We start from the raw sequence: 19,892 nt of genomic DNA, 5'->3' as shown, positions 1-19,892 counted from the left end.
CTATTTTCCAATGTAACACAAGTTTAAAAGATAACTAGAGGGCTTCCCTGGTGGCGCAGTGGTTGAGAGTCCGCCTGCCGATGCAGAAGATGCGGGTTCGTGCCCCGGTCCGGGAGGATCCCGCATGCCGAGGAGCGGCTGGGCCCGTGGGCCGTGGCCGCTGGGCCTGTGCGTCCGGAGCCTGTGCTCCGCGGCGGGAGAGGCCACGGCAGTGAGAGGCCCGCGTACCGCAAAAAAAAAAAAAAAGATAACTAGAACATACACCTGAGTGTACAATAATAAAATACTTTAAACATATACAAAGTAAAAATCAGTTATAAAAATTTACAATAAAAATCTTGTATAATAATTCAATATGTAAATCCATAACTATAGTAACCAATTAGTAACTTATCTGATTTAAAGGCATATTTAATTTCTATATAAATCACTTCAATAATTCTTGATTGAAAGATTATGTGTACTTATCAACTATCAAGCAAATTTCCAAACCTTTATTAAAATTAACATTTGGTATAACTCATGAATTAAAAATAGATATCAAAATGAAATATATCTTTTTTGTCTAAAGAATATTATTAATCTAAATAGATAGTGTCACAGCTACACTGTCAAAGGTAACAACATTTCTGTGATAGGAAAGCAAACTCAGTAGAATGCATGGCATTCTGTGAGTTAACCTTGCTTGGTTTTAGCAAAGCTTTAGGATTTTGTTACAACCAAACCTCTAATCATTAAACTGAATAACACTTCCTAGACAAAGCTGGGGAGTGGGGGTTGGCTAGGAAATAGTATTATTGTGAATAGTTTCAGGATATGAATTTACTCTTGATTATTAATGATTAACAAATTCAGAGAACTCTGTCTTTTTATTTAATATTCAGTAACTAACAGGTACATACCATCCTCCCATCACATTTGTAATGCCATTCCTCCCTTACAGCATTATGATGTTACTATGCCTTCCATATTATTGATACTTGCCTCCTGCCAACCCTCCACGTCAAGAACTGAACAGGTATTAGTAAGTGAGACATACGGGATTCATTCCTAAGTTTAGCAATACTAAAGGAGAACTCACATACAACCAGATCAGACCACAGCTGGTCCAAGGATCATCTCTAAAGCAAAGCTCAAACCTGATGAAACCATAAATAACATCAAACAGGAAAGGCCTAATGATGCTTTATCCTTTTAACAGTGACTGGGACAACAGAACAATAAAGTTTAATTAGCAGCCTAGGACTGAGGTATCTAGGAACTCAGACCAAATGACAGTACTTAAAAAAAAAACAAAACACTGAACTAAAAGAGTAAAAACTAAATATGGAAAACACTGAATATTCAAATAAAATATTTCTGGATGGGAAAACAAAGAATTTAAGAATAAATGTCAAAAAAAAACAACAAAAATGAGAGCAGAAACAAGGTAATTTCGTGGAGAAATAACATCCAAAATAAAAGAGTAAATGATAACCCAAAATAAAACAACAGCTATGTAAATGTGAACATGTGGTACTTAGAAACAGTGCAGTAATCCTTGTATTTACAGCTCTGATCAAATTTATATCCAGGTCAGGGTTGTGCAGCAAAAGAAAATCTTCACAGAGTTCAGAGGACAAAGAATGCTAAAAAGAAATGGAAAAGCAAGCAGTGGTAAAGAGATTTAATAAGCCTCTAAGTACTGAAGAAGATGGTAAACAGCTGTTCCTCATCCTTTCTCATGACAGAACAAGAGGAAATGGCCTTCAGTACACCATGAAGGACTCAGATTACCAATAGATGGAAGGAAGAATTTTCTGCCTGTGACTGTTCTTAAACAATGTAATGGGCTACCAACAGGAGTTGAAGATATCTCTTGAGGTCTTTAAAAATTGGACTAAATTCATCTGGCTATAATGTGATCCTAGCTTGAAGGCAGAGAGATGAAGTAGAAGAGCTTTCAAGGTCTCTTCTATTCTAATGATTTCATGAGTGTCAACCCAATTCAAAATGCTGAAAACTGCCTTCAATTATAGGTTTAATAACTATAACTCAGAGTAAAGCTAGAGAGTTTCTAACTTGATGTCTGAGTGCAAACAAAAGACCTATTCAGTAACGTGGAACTTGAGAGTTGTTATTTGAAACTAAATAGGAAAAACCAGTGAAATAAATATAGCTAATGACCTAAGGATTTACATACAATATTTCTAATGTCTTCTCCTTTATCTAAACTATACAGAATTAAATTAATCCAGTAATGTCACTTGTTTAAAATGGAGCTAAGACTGCAATTATTAAATAGCAAATAAAAGAATAACAGCAAATATATATGTTAAAAGTCTACATGTTAAAGCTCGTTCTTTTTACTCTTACTGTAATTCCTCACTCCTTACTCAAACCTTATTTATTCTCCACTGTCATCCCAAATGGAAACAGCTTTAGATTTGGCTCTGATTATAATAATGATACATATTTAAACACAAAAATATATGCAAAAAATACTCCCAAGAAGTAAAGGAAAATTTAATTCACAATTCTAGACACACACTATTATCATTTAATTTTCTCTTTCTAGATACTCTCTATCTGAAGACATATTTTACAAAAAAAAATGAGACACTCTTCATATTTTTGGAAATTCACATTTTGCCTCAACACATCATAAACATTTTCCATGGTATAAGCACCATGTATATGATTGCTTTTTGCTCATATAATATCCTAGTGTGTATTAAATATATTTCAGACCTATCTACCATAGCTTCTAAGGGAATTCTCAGCACCTATTTTGTGACCCACACCCCCACTCTCCCAGGCACACATAGTCTTGAAAAACGATAAGGAAGAAATGATTGGATCATGAATGGACACTGATATAAGACTAATCAGAACCAGCACGGAAACTGAACTGTGACCAGGCCTAATGAGAAGACCTCAACTCTACTATCTATGTGGTCAGTTACCTAACTCAGTATGTTTGTATCCTATTTCTAATCTCTCTAAAGACTCTTGATCAGTACTACTGCCTTATGGAAGCAGGAGCTGTAAATCCTTTGCTCATTTCCCAGTGTACTAAGGCTCTGGAGAGGGAACACTTCAGGAAATACTGCTTGGCCATGACCAAGGTGTATTTACAGCTCTTTAAAATGGCCACTTTCTGTATGATAGGAAAGAAAACCAAATTTGGAAAATAGATAAATCTACTAATCCAACATCTAGAATACAACCAAGAGCCTAGAATTCTCTGGAGTGGACTTTGTTTCCTCTGTTTGAAGGGCCACTCCAAGGGCACACATCTTCAATTCCTGAAGAAGATATGTGATCCAGTATTTACAAAAAAAAAAAAAGAACAGCTGGAGCATAATAAGACTGGTGATAAGCTACATGGCTATGCTTTTGATCAAATAGGTAACTTTTTGCCACAATAATACTAAAGAATTTTCTGGGTAATTCCGAAACAGTAAATCAAGCATCCGTGGGGCACATATTATATATACCCTCGTACGCTGTTTTACAGCACAAGGTATATTTGTCTCCACTGTCTCATCTTTGTTCCCTGCTGCTTTCCATCCTATGGCAGTGGTGTTGAATACTGATGAGATAATACCTCTTTCAACGTCTTGCAGACATTTTAAAGCAATTTGCTCAAGTACCAAGTACCCAGTCTGCATTTTTGTGGGCAATTTGTGAATCAAATTTCCGATCATCCTGAGGGTATTTTGAGTTTTTAATATAATGGCTTATCACGACCAGGGTACGTCTCATTTCATTTGATTTATTTTGTATATAAAATAGAAAAACACACTCAAACTACTGATATGAGCCCCAAAACATGCTTTCTAGACCAAATATTTGGTATTAATTCATAAGAACATGAATTTTAAAGAGAAACGTTAAATTATTTTTCTGTATGGTTTCCTAACATTTATATAATTTTGATTTGGTCTAATTACTTTATATAATTGGAGATAAAAATTAATTCAGAACTAAAAGAAAATAAGATATTTTATTAATATAATAAATGAGAGCCAAATAGAACCAAGTTTTAGGTGATAGGTGTTAAGTTGATGCCTTGCATTAATTAATAAATATAAGTAAATGTATAGAAACAATATCCTCTAGTCAACCTCATTTTCACATACATATATTGATGATGAAAAAACCCTTCACGTTTTTCATGCACTCCCCCATATACTTACTAATGTCCATAAAGAACAATCTTAGTGAGTGCCCTAAAAAGATCCTAAATTGGATAAATGTTCTTATGTTTTAGAGCAACTGGTTTGAATGAAAGATAAAAAATCTACTTTACATAGTGGATGTAATAATAATTATTATTATTTTATATATTCTACATAATTATTTCAAATGCTACAATGTATATATATACAAATGCATGCATATTATATTAATATATCTTTATAGAGATACAAATATTCACAACATATATTTTATTTCCTTCAAACATCTTTTACATAATAGAGTAATACAGGCTACACCCTGGACCAGCCTAGGTTATGATATAGTTGAGAAAAATGCATAATTGAGAAGATAGGTCACTTTCTTCTTCATCGTTTAAAAGATAAGGAGCAAAATCAGGAAAATAAAGGCTTTTCAATGTCTTATCCAGTAGTAACAATTACTTCTTTTTAAAATGCTGATAGTATGAATTTTCAATCAATCAGCAAAAATAAGTCTTTATTAGGAACCAAAACACAAACTTCACCTGAAATAGATGCCATTCATAAAAAGATTCCAAATAAGGAATCAACTATGCTTATTTATATTTCATGTCTTTTTTATTCATTATTAATCTTATAATTTGAAGTCAATTAATCCTTATAAACATCAACTTCCTAAACTTTGATTAATATTAATGAGTTCTGATTCTCACTGTCCAATTACTCCGTATTGTTATTAGTTTGCCGGGGCCACCAAATACTAAGGACCTAAAAGTGTTAATGTACTCATATAATGTACAATAATGACCAATAATTTAGTTTAATCACATTAAGTAAAGGTACAATTAATGACAGATTTCATTTTAAATATATGCTAGTCTACATATATTATAAATGTATAAATCATTAACTTATAGCTACAATGATATAAAGAGCTTAGTGTTTTTATGATACAAGCACATTATGCACACACCGTCCTTGGACATCATTCCAGTCTCTCAGAAGCCTTTCATTTTCTTTTTGTAGGTGCTCATTTTTGGCTTGGTTTTCTGCAATGGTGTCCAGGCAACGACAAATAAGTTCTCTAATGACCTCAGCTGGGTTTGCAACTTTCTCTAGGTTGAAGGAACCAAGTCTGAACTAGGATGAAAGGAAAACATGATTAGCTTTGGGGGAGAATATCAAAATTGAGTGGTCCAGTTTTAAATACACATATTTTCTTCTGAGGGGAAAAAAGTTTAAGATTTAAATATAGCTCATTTACCAGATATAAATACAATGAACAAAATTACTGGGCAGCTTCCTACTTTTTTACTAAAGCTTATCAGATAAATCAACATATAACCTAAGAATAATTCTTTTTAAGTGGTAAGTCATTCTCCCACCTCCTAGCAGAAAAGAAAACAACATAAATACCATATAAGCATACTACCATCTGTTTGCTACTACCTAATTTAAGTCACTATGCTCAGAATAAGGAAAGAAATTATACATGAAGACTCTTTTTTTTTTTTTTTTGGCCATGTGGCATGCATGCAGGATCTTAGTTCCCTGACCAGGGATCAAACCCGTGCCCCCTGCAGTGGAAGCGCAGAGTCTTAACCACTGGACTGCCAGGGAAGTCCCTACATGAAGATTCTTAACTCTGGTTTCTGTTAGTACTGATAGTAAAATCAAATAACTGACAGAAGCTACCTGTGAAGAAAGAGAAAAATTTTTGTAATACCTAAGAAAAATATAGGGTTTTAAAAAACAGATAAAGGAGTAATGACTGTTACCAGGTTTATCAAAAACCAACAATTTATTACTATAAATTATAAATAATAATGTCACATGTCAAACTTGAGTACTTTTGCATAAAGGTAAGACATAAAAATATCTTAATTCCTCTGTGAGAGGGCACTACAAAATAAAACCGTGTAATAAAATTTTATTATAGTTAAGGAATTCTGAAAGGAACATAGGCTCTCCTCATTTGGTAGATAAAGATACTGAAACACAATGATTTACTAATAACTATAATATCCTTATTATTAAAATTAGAATTATTGTAACTAAAATAAGCTTTTAAATGACAATTATAATTATATAGCCACCATACCTTACAATTGAAGTATAACTCAAGCATAGCACAAATACAAATTAATCTAATCATCACCAAAATGGAACTATTATATCCATTTTATAGATTAGTAAAGTGAGGTTCAGAGTAGTTATCTAATATACTGAAGGAATAAAATCAAGATCCTACTATACTATCCTGTTACACTGTTTCCTGACATAAATGAGTATGGTAAACAAACAAGTAAGAGGAAGAATTAGGTTCAGAACCTACACATAATTCTGAAGAGAGATTTTAAAGGCATTAAGTAGGTAGCAAAATTGAGGGTACAAAAGGGTTTTTTTGGTTTTGTGTTGTTGTTTGTCTCCTGGATCAGTAATTTCTATTATGGCATTCACTAATAGGAATATTTCTAAAGTGTCTTGCCTGTAAAGGAGTATTTCTATAAATATGTTACATACAGATTGAGAAATATTTAATAGTGATTGATAATTCTGAGACAAATCACTGTTAGTCGATTTACAAATAAAACTAAAAGTCACTACAGTAAAAATCCAATGTTTGCAATCTGAGTGGCAATTTATAAAACATTTCAGTTAATTCCTATAATTTAGAATCATTTAGTTGTTTAACCCCACAGAGTAAACTTTTCTGGATGAATTATGTTTACCAATTTATTTTAAATTTTCAGATCGAAAACACAGGTAGATATTTTACTTAATATTTTAGAAACCCTGTGAAAAGACCTAAACACTGACAATTCCTAGGTGTTGAAAAACATTTATATATACTTGCTTAAAATGTAAAGGAAAACAAAGGATATTTATATTCTTGTATTATAGGCACACTTTAGAGGACTGAATAGTACTGGTTTAGTCACAAAGAAATTGAGTATGTATTTGTGTATTTTTTTTTGAAATCTGAGGAGGTCACAATGTCTTCTTAATCCTTTAATTTGTTTTATCTGTTTTATCTCACCTCTTTCTCTTTCTTAACAAAAGAATGGGAATCAGATTAAGAAAAATTGTCCTTTATTTCAATATTTCAATGAGTACATCCAGTTGTGTAGATAGATATATAAAACCTAAATTAGAGCTTAATTCTAATTTTAATAGTAAAATTATTATTTTAAAATAGTATAATTATTATTATTAAACCTTTACCCAAAAAAGACTTGGAAAAATTCTAAGAATTTTGAAATTATTTCAGACTATTTGTCACATCTGATTTATTTCTCTTATACTTAGAATCAAATGGCCAAAAACATTTGCATATAAGTGCATATAATGAGTCCATTTAACAAGTATAAGTTTAAATAGGAAAGTTTTATCTATGTAAAGAATATATAAATTGAAAGTAAATTTGAGCACTAACCTTTTAAAGCTTCTCTTATGCAAACAAACATACAAAAATTAAGATTAGCTGTAGAATATTACTTCCTTGAGTCCATGCAGAAGAAAAATTAAGCTTATTTTATTTTTAGACAATAGATTACATTATCAGTAAAACATAAACCCACACTGTGATTTTGTATTCTCGCATTATCACAATTGTCAGGAAGCTTTGACTAAGATGGACATTTTTAGAAAGAAAAGAGTTTTTCATCACTTGGAAGTTTCAAAAATGCCAAATGGATAATGATCCATTATCCATTTCAAAGTGTGATATTCAGGATCACACGCTGATCCTGAATACAGTAATCAGTAAAATACAAATGCACAGATAAACACAAGTCTAGCCTCCTAACATTCTATTTTAGATGGCAAAAGAAAAAGGGAACAATTTTAAATCACTAATAACAAGAAACTTTTTTTTCAAAATATCATTCAAATCCTTACATCCGGACTTCCGGGAAGATGGCGGAAGAGTAAGACGCGGAGATCACCTTCCTCTCCACAGATACACCAGAAATACATCTACGCGTGGAACAACTCCTACGGAGCACCTACTGAACGCTGGCAGAAGACCTCAGACCTCCCAAAAGGCAAGGAACCCCCCACGTACCTGGTTAGGGCAAAAGAAAAAACTAAACAGAGACAAAAGGATAGGGACGGGTCCTGCACCAGCAGGAGAGAGCTGTGAAGGAGGAAAAGTGTCCACACACTAGGAAGCCCCTTCGCGGGTGGAGACTTCGGGAGGCGGAGTGGGGGAGCTTGGGAGCCGCGGAGGAGAGCACAGCAACAGGGGTGCGGAGGGCAAAGCGGGGAGATTCCAGCGCAGAGGATCGGGCCGACCGGCACTCACCAGCCGAGAGGCTTGTCTGCTCACCCGCTGGGGCGGGCGGGACTGGGAGCTGAGGCTCCGGCTTTTGTCGGAGCGCCGGGAGGGGACTGGGGTTGGCGGCGTGAACACAGCCTGCAGGGCGTTGGTGCGCCGCGGCTGGCCGGGAGAGAGTCCGGGGAGGGGTCTGGACCTGCCGAAGAGGCAAGAGACTTTTACGTCCCTCTTTGTTACCTGGTGCACGAGGAGAGGGGATTAAGAACGCTGCTTGAGAGAGCTCCAGGGACGGGCGCGAGCCGCGGCTAAGAGTGCGGAGCCCAGAGACGGACATGGGACGCTAAGGCCGCTGCTGCCGCCGCCAGGAGGCCTGTGTGCGAACACAGGTCATTAGCCACACGCCCTTCCGGGGAGCCTGTGCAGCCCACCACTGCCAGGGTCCCGGGATCCAGGGACGGCTCCCCCGGGAGAACGCACGGCGCGCCTCAGGCTGCAACGTCACGCCGGCCTCTGCCGCTGCAGGCCCACCTCGCACTCCGTGACCCTCCCTACCCCCCGGCCTGGGTGAGCCAGAGCCTCCGAATCAGCGGCTCCTTTAACCCCGTCCTGTCTGAGCAAAGAACAGACGCCCTCCGGCGACCTACACGCACAGGCGGGGCCAAATCCAAAGCTGAGCCCCTGGGAACTGTGAGAACAAAGAAGAGAAAGGGAAATCTCTCCCAGCAGCCTCAGAAGCAGCGGATTAAAGCTCCACAATCAACTTGATATACCCTGCATCTGTGGAATACCTGAATAGACAACGAATCATCCCAAATTAAGGAGCCCTGTGGATGAAAGGCTCTTGGTGCTGCAGCCAGGAGTCAGTGCTGTGCCTCTGAGGTGGGAGAGCCAACTTCAGGCCACTGGTCCACAAGAGGCCTCCCAGCTGCACATAATATCAAACAGCAAAAATCTCCGAGAGATCTCCATCTCAATGCCAGCACCCAGCTTCACTCAACGACCAGCAAGCTACAGTGCTGGACATCCTATGCCAAACAATTAGCAAGACAGGAACACAACCCCACCCATTAGCAGAGAGGCTGCCCAAAATCATAATAAGTCTACAGACACCCCAAAACACACCACCAGACGTGGACCTGCCCACCAGAAAGACAAGATCCAGCCTCATCCACCAGAACACAGGCACTAGTACCCTCCACCAGGAAGCCTACACAACCCACTGAACCAACCTTAGCCACTGGGGACAGACACAAAAAACAACAGGAACTACGAACCTTCAGCCTGCAAAAAAGGAGACCCCAAACACAGTAAGATAAGCAAAATGAAAAGACAGAAAAACACACAGCAGATGAAGGAGCAAGATAAAAACCCACCAGACCTAACAAATGAAGAGGAAATAGGCAGTCTACCTGAAAAAGAATTCAGAATAATGATAGTAAGGTTGATCCGAAATCTTGGAGATAGAATGGACAATAGAATGGACAAATTGCAAGAATCAGTTAACAAGGACCTAGAAGAACTAAAGATGAAACAAGCAACGATGAACAACACAATAAATGAAATTAAAAGTACTCTAGATGGGATCAATAGCAGAATAACTGAGGCAGAAGAACGGATAAGTGACCTGGAAGATAAAATAGTGGAAATAACTACTGCAGAGCAGAATAAAGAAAAAAGAATGAAAAGAACTGAGGACAGTCTCAGAGACCTCTGGGACAACATTAAACGCACCAACATTCGAATTATAGGGGTTCCAGAAGAAGAAGAGAAAAAGAAAGGGACTGAGAAAATATTTGAAGAGATTATAGTTGAAAACTTCCCTAATATGGGAAAGGAAATCAAGTCCAGGAAGCACAGAGAGTCCCATACAGGATAAATCCAAGGAGAAATACGCCAAGACACATATTAATCAAACTGTCAAAAATTAAATACAAAGGAAACATATTAAAAGCAGCAAGGGAAAAACAACAAATAACACACAAGGGAATCCCCATAAGGTTAACAGCTGATCTTTCAGCAGAAACTCTGCAAGCCAGAAGGGAGTGGCAGGACATATTGAAAGTGTTGAAGGAGAAAAACCTGCAACCAAGATTACTCTACCCAGCAAGGATCTCATTCAGATTTGATGGAGAAATTAAAACCTTTACAGACAAGCAAAAGCTGAGAGAGTTCAGCACCACCAAACCAGCTCTACAACAACTGCTAAAGGAACTTCTCTAGGCAAGAAACACAAAAGAAGGAAAGGACCTACAATAATGAACCCAAAACAATTAAGAAAATGGGAATAGGAACACACATATCGATAATTACCTTAAATGTAAATGGACTAAATGCTCCCACCAAAAGACACAGATTGGCTGAATGGATACAAATCCTTACATCCAAAATTCCAAAGGAGAATTCTTAAATTTCTTCTTGGCTATTTAGTATAGAATAAACTTAAAATGTCATTTCTTCTTAAGAGTAGGCAAGTATTTTTCAGTTTCTATTTTTTCTAATTATATTCACTAGTTTGGGGTCCTTTAACAGGCATGAACATCTGTTATTCCAAACAATAAAAATAATCAAGAAGTATTTAAAACTCAATCCAAGAAAAATATTTAACTTGAGATATTCTGCTTATTTTGTAGAAAAATTCTGGAATGTATGAGAGAGTGAGTCTGCTGGACCATCCTGTCTGTATACACATGGTTCAGAGCCAAGGCAGGAAGCACCCTTCCACTCTCACTACCTCTGTTCCAGCCTGTCTACCTCATAGATGCAAGGGACCACACGCCCATGTGAACTGGACTTAGAGAAGGGCCTCAAATCAGGCCTAATGAATTGAGAAGCATGAAATATTTCTGTGCTCTAACTCTATATTCAGCCCATCTTTATACCATCCCTCAAATGAAGTGGCAACTTTAGAAAAGTATTGTTTTTAAAACTAGCAAATTCCAACAAAAGTTACACTGTTTTTATCAATTTAAAAATCTTTTGCTTTAGTTTTTTGTTGGACATGTAAGGCTATTAATACAGATGTTCTTTATTAGTTCTGTAATTTCAAAATAATCTGCAATATGAAATCAGGACTTCAAATGGTACACCAGAGTCAGAAACCACAAATTAAAGACATTTTGAAAGTATATCTCTTCTTTAGAGACATGGGCAAAAATAAATTTCTCTTTTGTAGTTAGTTCTCAAGATCGTATGGAGAATTCAGTGTACACAAACCTATACTAAGCATCTCATTCAGTCTATAATCTAAGGTTTTAAGCTATGTTTTTATTTTTCCATGTAAAAAAAAGTTGAAAACAATTAACTTCTTAAATACTGGTAATCATAGTAGGTTGCACTAGTTGACTCTAAACTGTCATTATTTTAGCTAGCAAAACAGATAGCATCTTTGATCTGATCTGCATTAAAAATTCTCAATTTCAGAAAACTTATCCATTTTCTTTAGCCAGGCTTTTATTCTGGATACCTATCTGTCAATTCTTTAAATCCAAGATTAAATGCCACACCCCCTTACTCATCACTTCAAAGTCCAGAGCAAATTCTCTTAAAACTACTTTAGCCTACATTGGCTTCTCTGTTCTTGATACTTCAGAGTTTGTCTCACACAATTTTTCACTCAGTTTCATCCTCCCTATATTTTTCTCTTGTTTCAGAAATGCAGTCTTTTCCTTTAAATTTCTAGCTCTTTGAGGTCAGAGACCCTATCTTATGTCTTCCTTAGTCTCCACAGTGTCTTATACAGTTCTAGACATATATTAAGTGCTCAATAAAGACTTGAATTTTTTAAAATTGCAATGATCCTTATTAATAAGAGAATACAATTATAATGTGGCAGGGTAAAGGAAATAATTGGGACAGTGATTCTCTGAATACAAATTAAGAAATATTTTAATCTGTTTAAGGATGTAACCGTTTTATTTTATTGAATAGTATAATTTCAACCAAAAGGGCATGGTTTAAATATTGCATAATAGCTCTCAATACTGTGATAATATATAAGTTTAATAAAACCTAAAAAGATACTTTTTTTTTAAAGAATGTATAAAGTTATATATGTACTCAGTTATCAGGTTCTTTGGAGTGGCCAAACAGATAAAAGAGAATATATAGTATTGGTAAAATACACTAAATAAACACTAATTCCAGGGGAATTGTTTATGGCCATTCCACATGTTTCTGGGGATAGGAGGATTATCAAGGTGTGAGTTGATACTCTGCTTAGAATATATCAACTAACGAGCTGCATTTTGATACGTTATCAAAGTAGTCTAAATAACCTTACAAAATTAATATTTGTTACTGTCCTGGGAACCAAGATGTAAAGGTAAAGGAAAAGGAGGAATAAAGATATCTTGATGTGATTCCTAGGCAATAATGGTCACACAGGAACTCCGTTCTTTTCAGTATGTGTTTTTAAATTTATTAGTATTAAAAAAAAGTTTAGCTGTGCCTAGATATGTATACACTAAAAAAGTAAAGCCTATTCATTATAGTGTGTAATACAGGATATTTTGTCTATTGTAGACAAATACATAGTTGTAAATATACCATTGTTGTAATACATAGTTGTAAAATTCTAGTAATAAAGGAAATCAGTCAAGTTATGTAGTAAAAAAGAAACTAAACTGTATTACTTTGGCCTAGTTATGTTAATCATCAACTGTAAGTATTCTGAATCAACTATTTCTTACTAAGGTCTTAGTATCATGAACTCTTTGGTTTTGTGACCTGCTGAAATGTTATTTTAGATTTAAATAAAAAATATTACAAATGAATCTTCTAAAACAGTGACATACCTAGGTTGATAACTGGTCACATTTAACTTCCAAGGTAGCTAGAACTGAGAAAAGAATACTGATAAGGACTTTCTAAGCAGATAAGAGAGCTTTATTGTGAGGCTATTAATCTCACCTTTCCAACTATTTTCTTGACCAAATTTCTTAAAGCTTATTTAAAAATGTTTAAATATCTCAAGATGATTATATGATCAAACAAGGCTCTGCATATGCAGAGTTGTAGATCTGTAGATCCTATAGGTTCTTACAATTAAAATGCAATCTTCTAAAAGTGAAAATACACTGAGCTCTAAATATAGGGCTAAAAATTATTAGATTTTAAGGACATGCTATATGCTTTAATATATTAAGTACCATCTAAGAATTATTTGGTATTCATAATTGCAAAATTCATTGGTGGGAGTCAGAGAACCCTTGAGAATGAAACACCCAAAGGTCCATGTGATAAGACTATCTCAGAAGTTACTTTTACTTTGAATGACTGTAAATGTTCTCCATTATGTCTTGAAATAGAGATGATGAGCCTTTTGGTTCATGGAAAATATAGTAAAAACTAGAAGACTTATCTGGTCTAATTAGGAGTTATAATTAACAATGAAAATTTTTACTATACATGGATTTAGAATCAACTAAAAGGCTTTTCCCACAGTTAACTGAATTGGGGGTAGTGGGGTAGGTAGAAGGCAGGGGTTGCCTATTATTTGCCTGTTACTTTAATTTTGATATTAGAAAAAGAAATATTGCCTTGGATTTCCTGACACTCTACTAGATCTCATAATACTCATCTAATCATATCTTCATAGTATGCTTCTCTGTCTTCCACTTACAGCCTATATGGTAATATTTCTTGGAATGGTCCCTTGACCTACTTCTCTTTTTTCTCTGTAGAGTTTTAGGGTTATCCACAATCACAGCTTCCATTACAGATAAGCTGAAAACTGCCAAATGTGTATCTACGGGTGGTACCTCTCCTAAAGTCCAGACTTCTATAAACATTTAACTCATTTTTGGAGTGATGTCACCAGTATGTCCTATACAGACCTGAAACTTCAAATGCTAAGACAGAATTCATTGTCCATCCCTCTCACTACTAAACTAACTCCTCTCTGTACTTTCCATTAGACATTCATTCAGTTACACTTGGGTAGTCTAGTGGGTGAACATGGACAATTATCATAGCATTACAATATTAACTTTTTTTTCTCATACTAGTCTGAAAGCTGCAAAGGGATAGGGGCTACATATTACTCAAATTAGTATTCCCATTCTTACATGGTTAAACATAGAATGTATTCATTTATCAGACTTTCTGAGTATGACTATATGTTAAGCATTGGAGATACTGTTGTGAACAAGAAAATGTGTACACTCTCTTGGACCTTATATCTTAGTAGAGGAGGTTGATGATGCCAAATGATCAAATAATAATTTCACACAGTTGTAAATTCAATGAAGAAAATAAAATGAGTCATAAGATAGCTATTAGAGGGCAGAGTATGCTTAGATATAGTGGTCAGGGAACAAGTCCTTGCAAAAACTGAGGTAGAGAACAGAGATGAGATTGGAAAGGTAGACAGGAGAGTAGATCATATAGGATTTTGTAGGCCACAGTAACAAGTTCAGAACTTACTCTAACAAAAAGCCATCAGAAGATTACAGGCAGGAAAACAAGTGTTTACAGAGTACTCAGCATTTCCTCTAAGATTGCCCCCAATTATCCCAACCTCCTGGTACTCAGGCCCCATGTAATTCCCTCTCCTTGAGTGTGGGCAGGTCTCTGACTTGCTTCTAACCAAGAGAATATGGCAAAAGTGACACATATCAGAATTTCAGACAAACTAAAAACAAAGAAAGAAGCATAAAAAATATACTAGGAATCTGGTTTGGAATTACACTCATTTTCAAGTTATTTTATAAGGAATTAACTTATTTCCAACATGAATTACAGTGTAATTTCTCCATTCAGGACCACTGGATTTCTTTATATAATCAAGAGGTTTTTTTATATCCTTTGGTTAAGTTTCTCATTGTTAATTTTTTGTTTCTTTTTTCATTTTTAAAAAAATTTTATTGAAGTATAGTTGATTTACAATGTCATATTAGTTCCAGATGTATAACATAGTGATTTGATATTTTTACAGATTATACTCCACTTAAAGTTATAATAAAATATTGACTGTATTCCCTGTGCTGTACATTATATCCTTGTATCTTATTTATTTTATACCTAGTAGTTTGTATCTCTTAATCCCATCTCCTGTCTTGCTCCTTCCCTCAATCCCTCTCTCCACTGGCAACCACTAGTTTGTTATCTGTATCTGTGAGTCTGTTTCTGTTTTGTTACATTCATTCATCTGTTTTATTTCTTAAATTCCACATTTAAGTGAACACATTTGGTATTTGTTTTTCTCTGTCTGATTTACTTCACTAAGCATAACATCCTCCAAGTCCATCCATGGTGTTGCAAATGGCAAAAATTCACTCTTTTTATGGCTGAGTAATATTCCTGTGTGTGTGTGTGTGTGTGTGTGTGTGTGTGTGTGTGTGTGTACCATATCTCCTTTACCCATTCATCTCTTGATGGAAACTTAAATTGCTTCCATATCCTGGTTATTGTAAATAATGCTGCTGTGAACACTGGGGTGCATATATCTTTTCAAATTAGTGTTTTCGTTTTCTTTGGATATACATCCAAGAGTAGAATTGCTGAATCAGATGGTAGGTCCATTTTTAGTTTATTGAGGAATGTATATACTCTTATATCCATAGTAGCTGTACCAATTGCTTATTTTTAAATCAAACTCCCTACACTGTAGCTGATAAGACTCCCAAATGATGTGTAGGTAGAAATATGAATGTAACTGCCTACTTAGTAGTCTTATTTTTTGTTATTTTGAATTCCTTGGTCATACCAAAAGGATTATATGGTATTTGGGAAAGTTAGCAATCTCTATTTTAGAATCTCAATACTGACATTTATTTGAAAGTGGGTCGTGAACAAGCAATTATAACCACTGTATTCAAAATAATGACTTATCCTATAAGACATTCATGAACACAATCTAAGGGCTGGGCATGAAGGATTTTAAAAATAAGCCACAATACCAAACGGCACAAAAAACTCCACTCTCGAGTCAGTTTGAAATTGACTTGTCTTCTAAAAACGGTTGATTACTTTAACACAGTAGCATTCCAGAGTGGCTATGACAGAGAAAAATCTCACTGGGGCTGGGATCACTGTGTGCTGTTGCTTAGCTCCTAAGGCCTCATAGAAACAATAAGCAAGCCAACACTGGGGAAAAAAACACTTACAATATGATAAAATATCTACTATGAGAAACTTAGGAAATATATCTTAATAGGACATAGTACAAAATATCATGGACTATTTATTTCTGAATTTAAACCAGTTTACACTGTTTAGTAACAACTGCTTAGGTCTCTCTAACATTCTCTAGGAAAATTAAACGAAAACAACAGAATCTTACATTTTTTTCTGATTATGAATCCTGGACTTTCGTAGTTAAAAATTACAGAAACTTAAAGCCAACCTCCAACCTCCCAATCCCAAAGCACTGAACTATATATGTTTGATGAAACAGCTTGACTGGTTATAAGGCATTATATTGACATTAGAAATTTTTGGAAACAAACAAAGAAAATCATAAACACTTATTGTGTTAACTATAACTGCATTTCCTTAAAATCAGTTATCATAAACTAGTAAACTCAAAAGGGGTGATCTTTAAAAAGCCATAGAAGTACCAAGTATTTTAAAATCCTAGTTTAAATGAAATGATAAAATATAGGAATCCAGAAAAAATATGTCCATTTTTTGTTTGGTATATGAATTTCTTTCAAAAACATTTCACAAAGTTTAATAACTGTCTTTTTAAACTATGGATTAAAAAATTCCATCTTGGCAGAATCAAGATGGCATACTAGGAGGACACGGAATTCGCGCCTCCTCACAACTAGGGCACCTACCAGGCACCAGTGGGGGACCACAGACATCTAAGGGGACGGGAAGAACTCCCAGAGTAGGTCCCCGGGTAGGACGTGGGGTGTGGGGGGAGTGAAGGGGGAGAAGAAGTGGAGGCGGGACGAGACTGGAGGCCCTGGGGGATCGGCTGCGGGAAGGGAAGGGATCCCACACCCGAAGGGGGGAAATTGGGGAACAACTGGGAGGTCAGAGGATCAAAAGGGAGCGTGGCCAGGTTTCCCCTGCCCACTTGGACCCCCAGGAACCTGCTGAGATCCCGGGCCTGATCCTCTGCCCACCTAGGCTCCCTCCAGCCGAATGGGTCCTGAGGGAGTGGGAGGGAGGGGAAGGGGAGCAAAAGTAAAGGCCGGACCCCTAGGACTAGCACCTCTGAGGGGCGGCTGGGTTAGGGAAGGAGTTCCTACACCCAGCGGGACCCACCCACGGTTAGGGGTCCAGCGGCGACAGGGAGACCCTGGGGGAGACAGTGGGGGAGGGGTGCGGAGGAACGGAAGGGAATGGGGCCTGTGCTTTCCCTGTCCACTTAGGCAACGGGAAGCCTATTAGGCTCCCGGGCCTAATCCTCTGCCCTCGGAGCCTCCCTCCTGCCACACAGAGCCCAAGCCCCGCCCCTACAGCCACCCACCCAGGGCCCTACCTCTACACTCGGAGACACCCTCCAACGCTGGGCCTAAACCCCACCCACACACCCCCACCCGGGGCCCTACCTCCAAACTCCAGAACTCGGAACTCCACACTCCAAAGGCCCTCCTTTCAACATGCCACCTCTCCCCTTCTGTGTAGGTCCTAAGCAGAGACCCCACCCCACGGTCAACCATCACCCCTCCACCCGCCTAGGTCCTTTGCCACCCAAAACCCTGCCCCTGCCTAAGTTCCACCCCCTGCCTAAACTCTGCCCCTATAGCCAAGGCTTTTTTTTTTTCTTTCTTTTTTCCTCTTTTAGATTGGGGATCTGTTTTACCTTGTTGATTCATTGTTGTTGATTCTTTTATAAACCTTTCATTTTTCTAATTTTATTTTATTTTTATACTTTGTTAGTGATCTCTCCTTCTGGCTTGTTCTCCGCCCCCCACCCCCCACCTTATTTTTCTTTTTCCTGTTGTGGTTTTATCTTACCTTGTTGCAATCGTTTCAATTATAGCTTTACTTTTCTAATTTATTTTTTATCTTTCTAATTTTATTTTGTTTTTTATTCTTTGATATTGTACTGATCCTTTTTTTCTTCCTTTTTTTTTTTTTTTATGGTGCCATGAAGCTTGTGGGATCTTGGTTCCCAGGCCACAGGTGGGGCCCAGGCTCCTGTGGTGGGAGCTCGAGTCCAAACTGCTGGACTGAGAACCTCAGACCCCAGGGAATATCAATCAGAGTGAGGCCTCCCAGAGGCCCGCATCTCAGCACGAAGAGCCAGCTCTATACAACTGTCTGCAAACTCCAGCGCTGGATGTGTCAGGCCAAACAACCAGTAAGACAGGAATACAGCACCACCCATTAAAAAAAAGAAAGAAACGACAAAAAATTTTGTTTAGGACGAAGGAGCAAGATAAAAACCTATATGACCAAATAAATGAAGACAAAATAGGCAAACGGCCTGAAAAACAATTCAGAGTAATGATAGTAAAGATAATCCAAAATCTCAGAAACACAATATAGAAAACACAAGAAACTTTTAAGAAGGATCTAGTAGAACTAAAAAGCAAACAAGCAGTGATGAGCAACACAATTACTAAAATTAAAAATACTCTAGAAGGAATCAATAACAGAATAACTGAGCCAGAAGAACGGATAAGTGACCTGGAAGATAAAATGGTGGAAATAATTGCCAAGGAGCAGAATAAAGAAAAAAGAATGAAAAGAATTAAGGTCAGTCTCAGAGACGTCTGGGACAACATTAAATGCACCAACATTCAAATTCTAGGGGTCCCAGAACAAGAAGAGAAAAACAAAGGGTCTGAGAAAATACTTGAAGAGATTATAGTCGAAAACTCCCCTAATGTGGGAAAGGAAAGAGTCAATCAAGTCCAGGAAGCACAGAGAGTACCATACAGGATAAACCCAAACAGAAACACACCAAGACACATATTAATCAAACTATCAAAAATTAAATACAAAGGAAAAATATTAAAAGCAGCAAGGGAAAAGCAACAAATAACATACAAGGGAATCCCCATAATGTTAACAGCTGATCGTTCAGCAGAAACTCTGCAAGCCAGAAGCGAGTGGCAGGACATATTAAAAGTGATGAAAGGGAAAAACCTACAACCAAGATTACTCTACCCAGCAAGCATCTCATTCAGATTTGATGGAGAAATTAAAACCTTTACAGATAAGCAAAAACTAAGAGAACTCAGCATCACCAAACCAGCTTTACAGCAAATGCTGTAAATGAAATTAGAACACTCCCTAACATCATACACAAAAATAATCTCAAAACGGATTAAAGACCTAAATGTAAGGCCAGACACAATAAAACTCTTAGAGGAAAACACAGGCAGAACACTCTATGACATAAATCACACCAAGATCCTTTTTGACCCACCTCCCAGAGAAATGGTAATAAAAAAATAAACAAATGGGCCCTAATGAAACTTCAAAGCATTTCCACAGCAAAGGAAACCATAAACAAGACAAAAAGACAACCCTCAGAATGGGAGAAA

At 36.7% G+C, this 19,892-nt stretch overlaps 1 protein-coding gene across 4 annotated transcripts in view; it reads right to left on the bottom strand.

Annotated features, from left to right (window-relative positions):
• Positions 1 to 19,892, bottom strand: part of XRCC4 (X-ray repair cross complementing 4) — a gene marked incomplete at its 3' end in the record, with an annotated part of 262,025 nt that overhangs the window by 141,405 nt on the left and 100,728 nt on the right. For all 4 annotated transcript variants that reach the window (XM_079916017.1, XM_079916016.1, XM_079916019.1 and 1 more), the window contains exon 4: positions 5,137 to 5,303. In XM_079916017.1, the coding sequence (XP_079772143.1) occupies positions 5,137 to 5,303 (167 nt within the window). The remainder of the gene's footprint in view (positions 1 to 5,136; positions 5,304 to 19,892) is intronic.

The sequence above is a fragment of the Stenella coeruleoalba genome (assembly GCF_951394435.1).
Source record: "Stenella coeruleoalba genome assembly, chromosome: 3".
In the NCBI taxonomy this organism is placed as follows: domain Eukaryota; kingdom Metazoa; phylum Chordata; class Mammalia; order Artiodactyla; family Delphinidae; genus Stenella; species Stenella coeruleoalba.
Note: the sequence above shows the minus strand (reverse complement) of the source record. Positions and strands in the feature narration are given on the sequence as shown.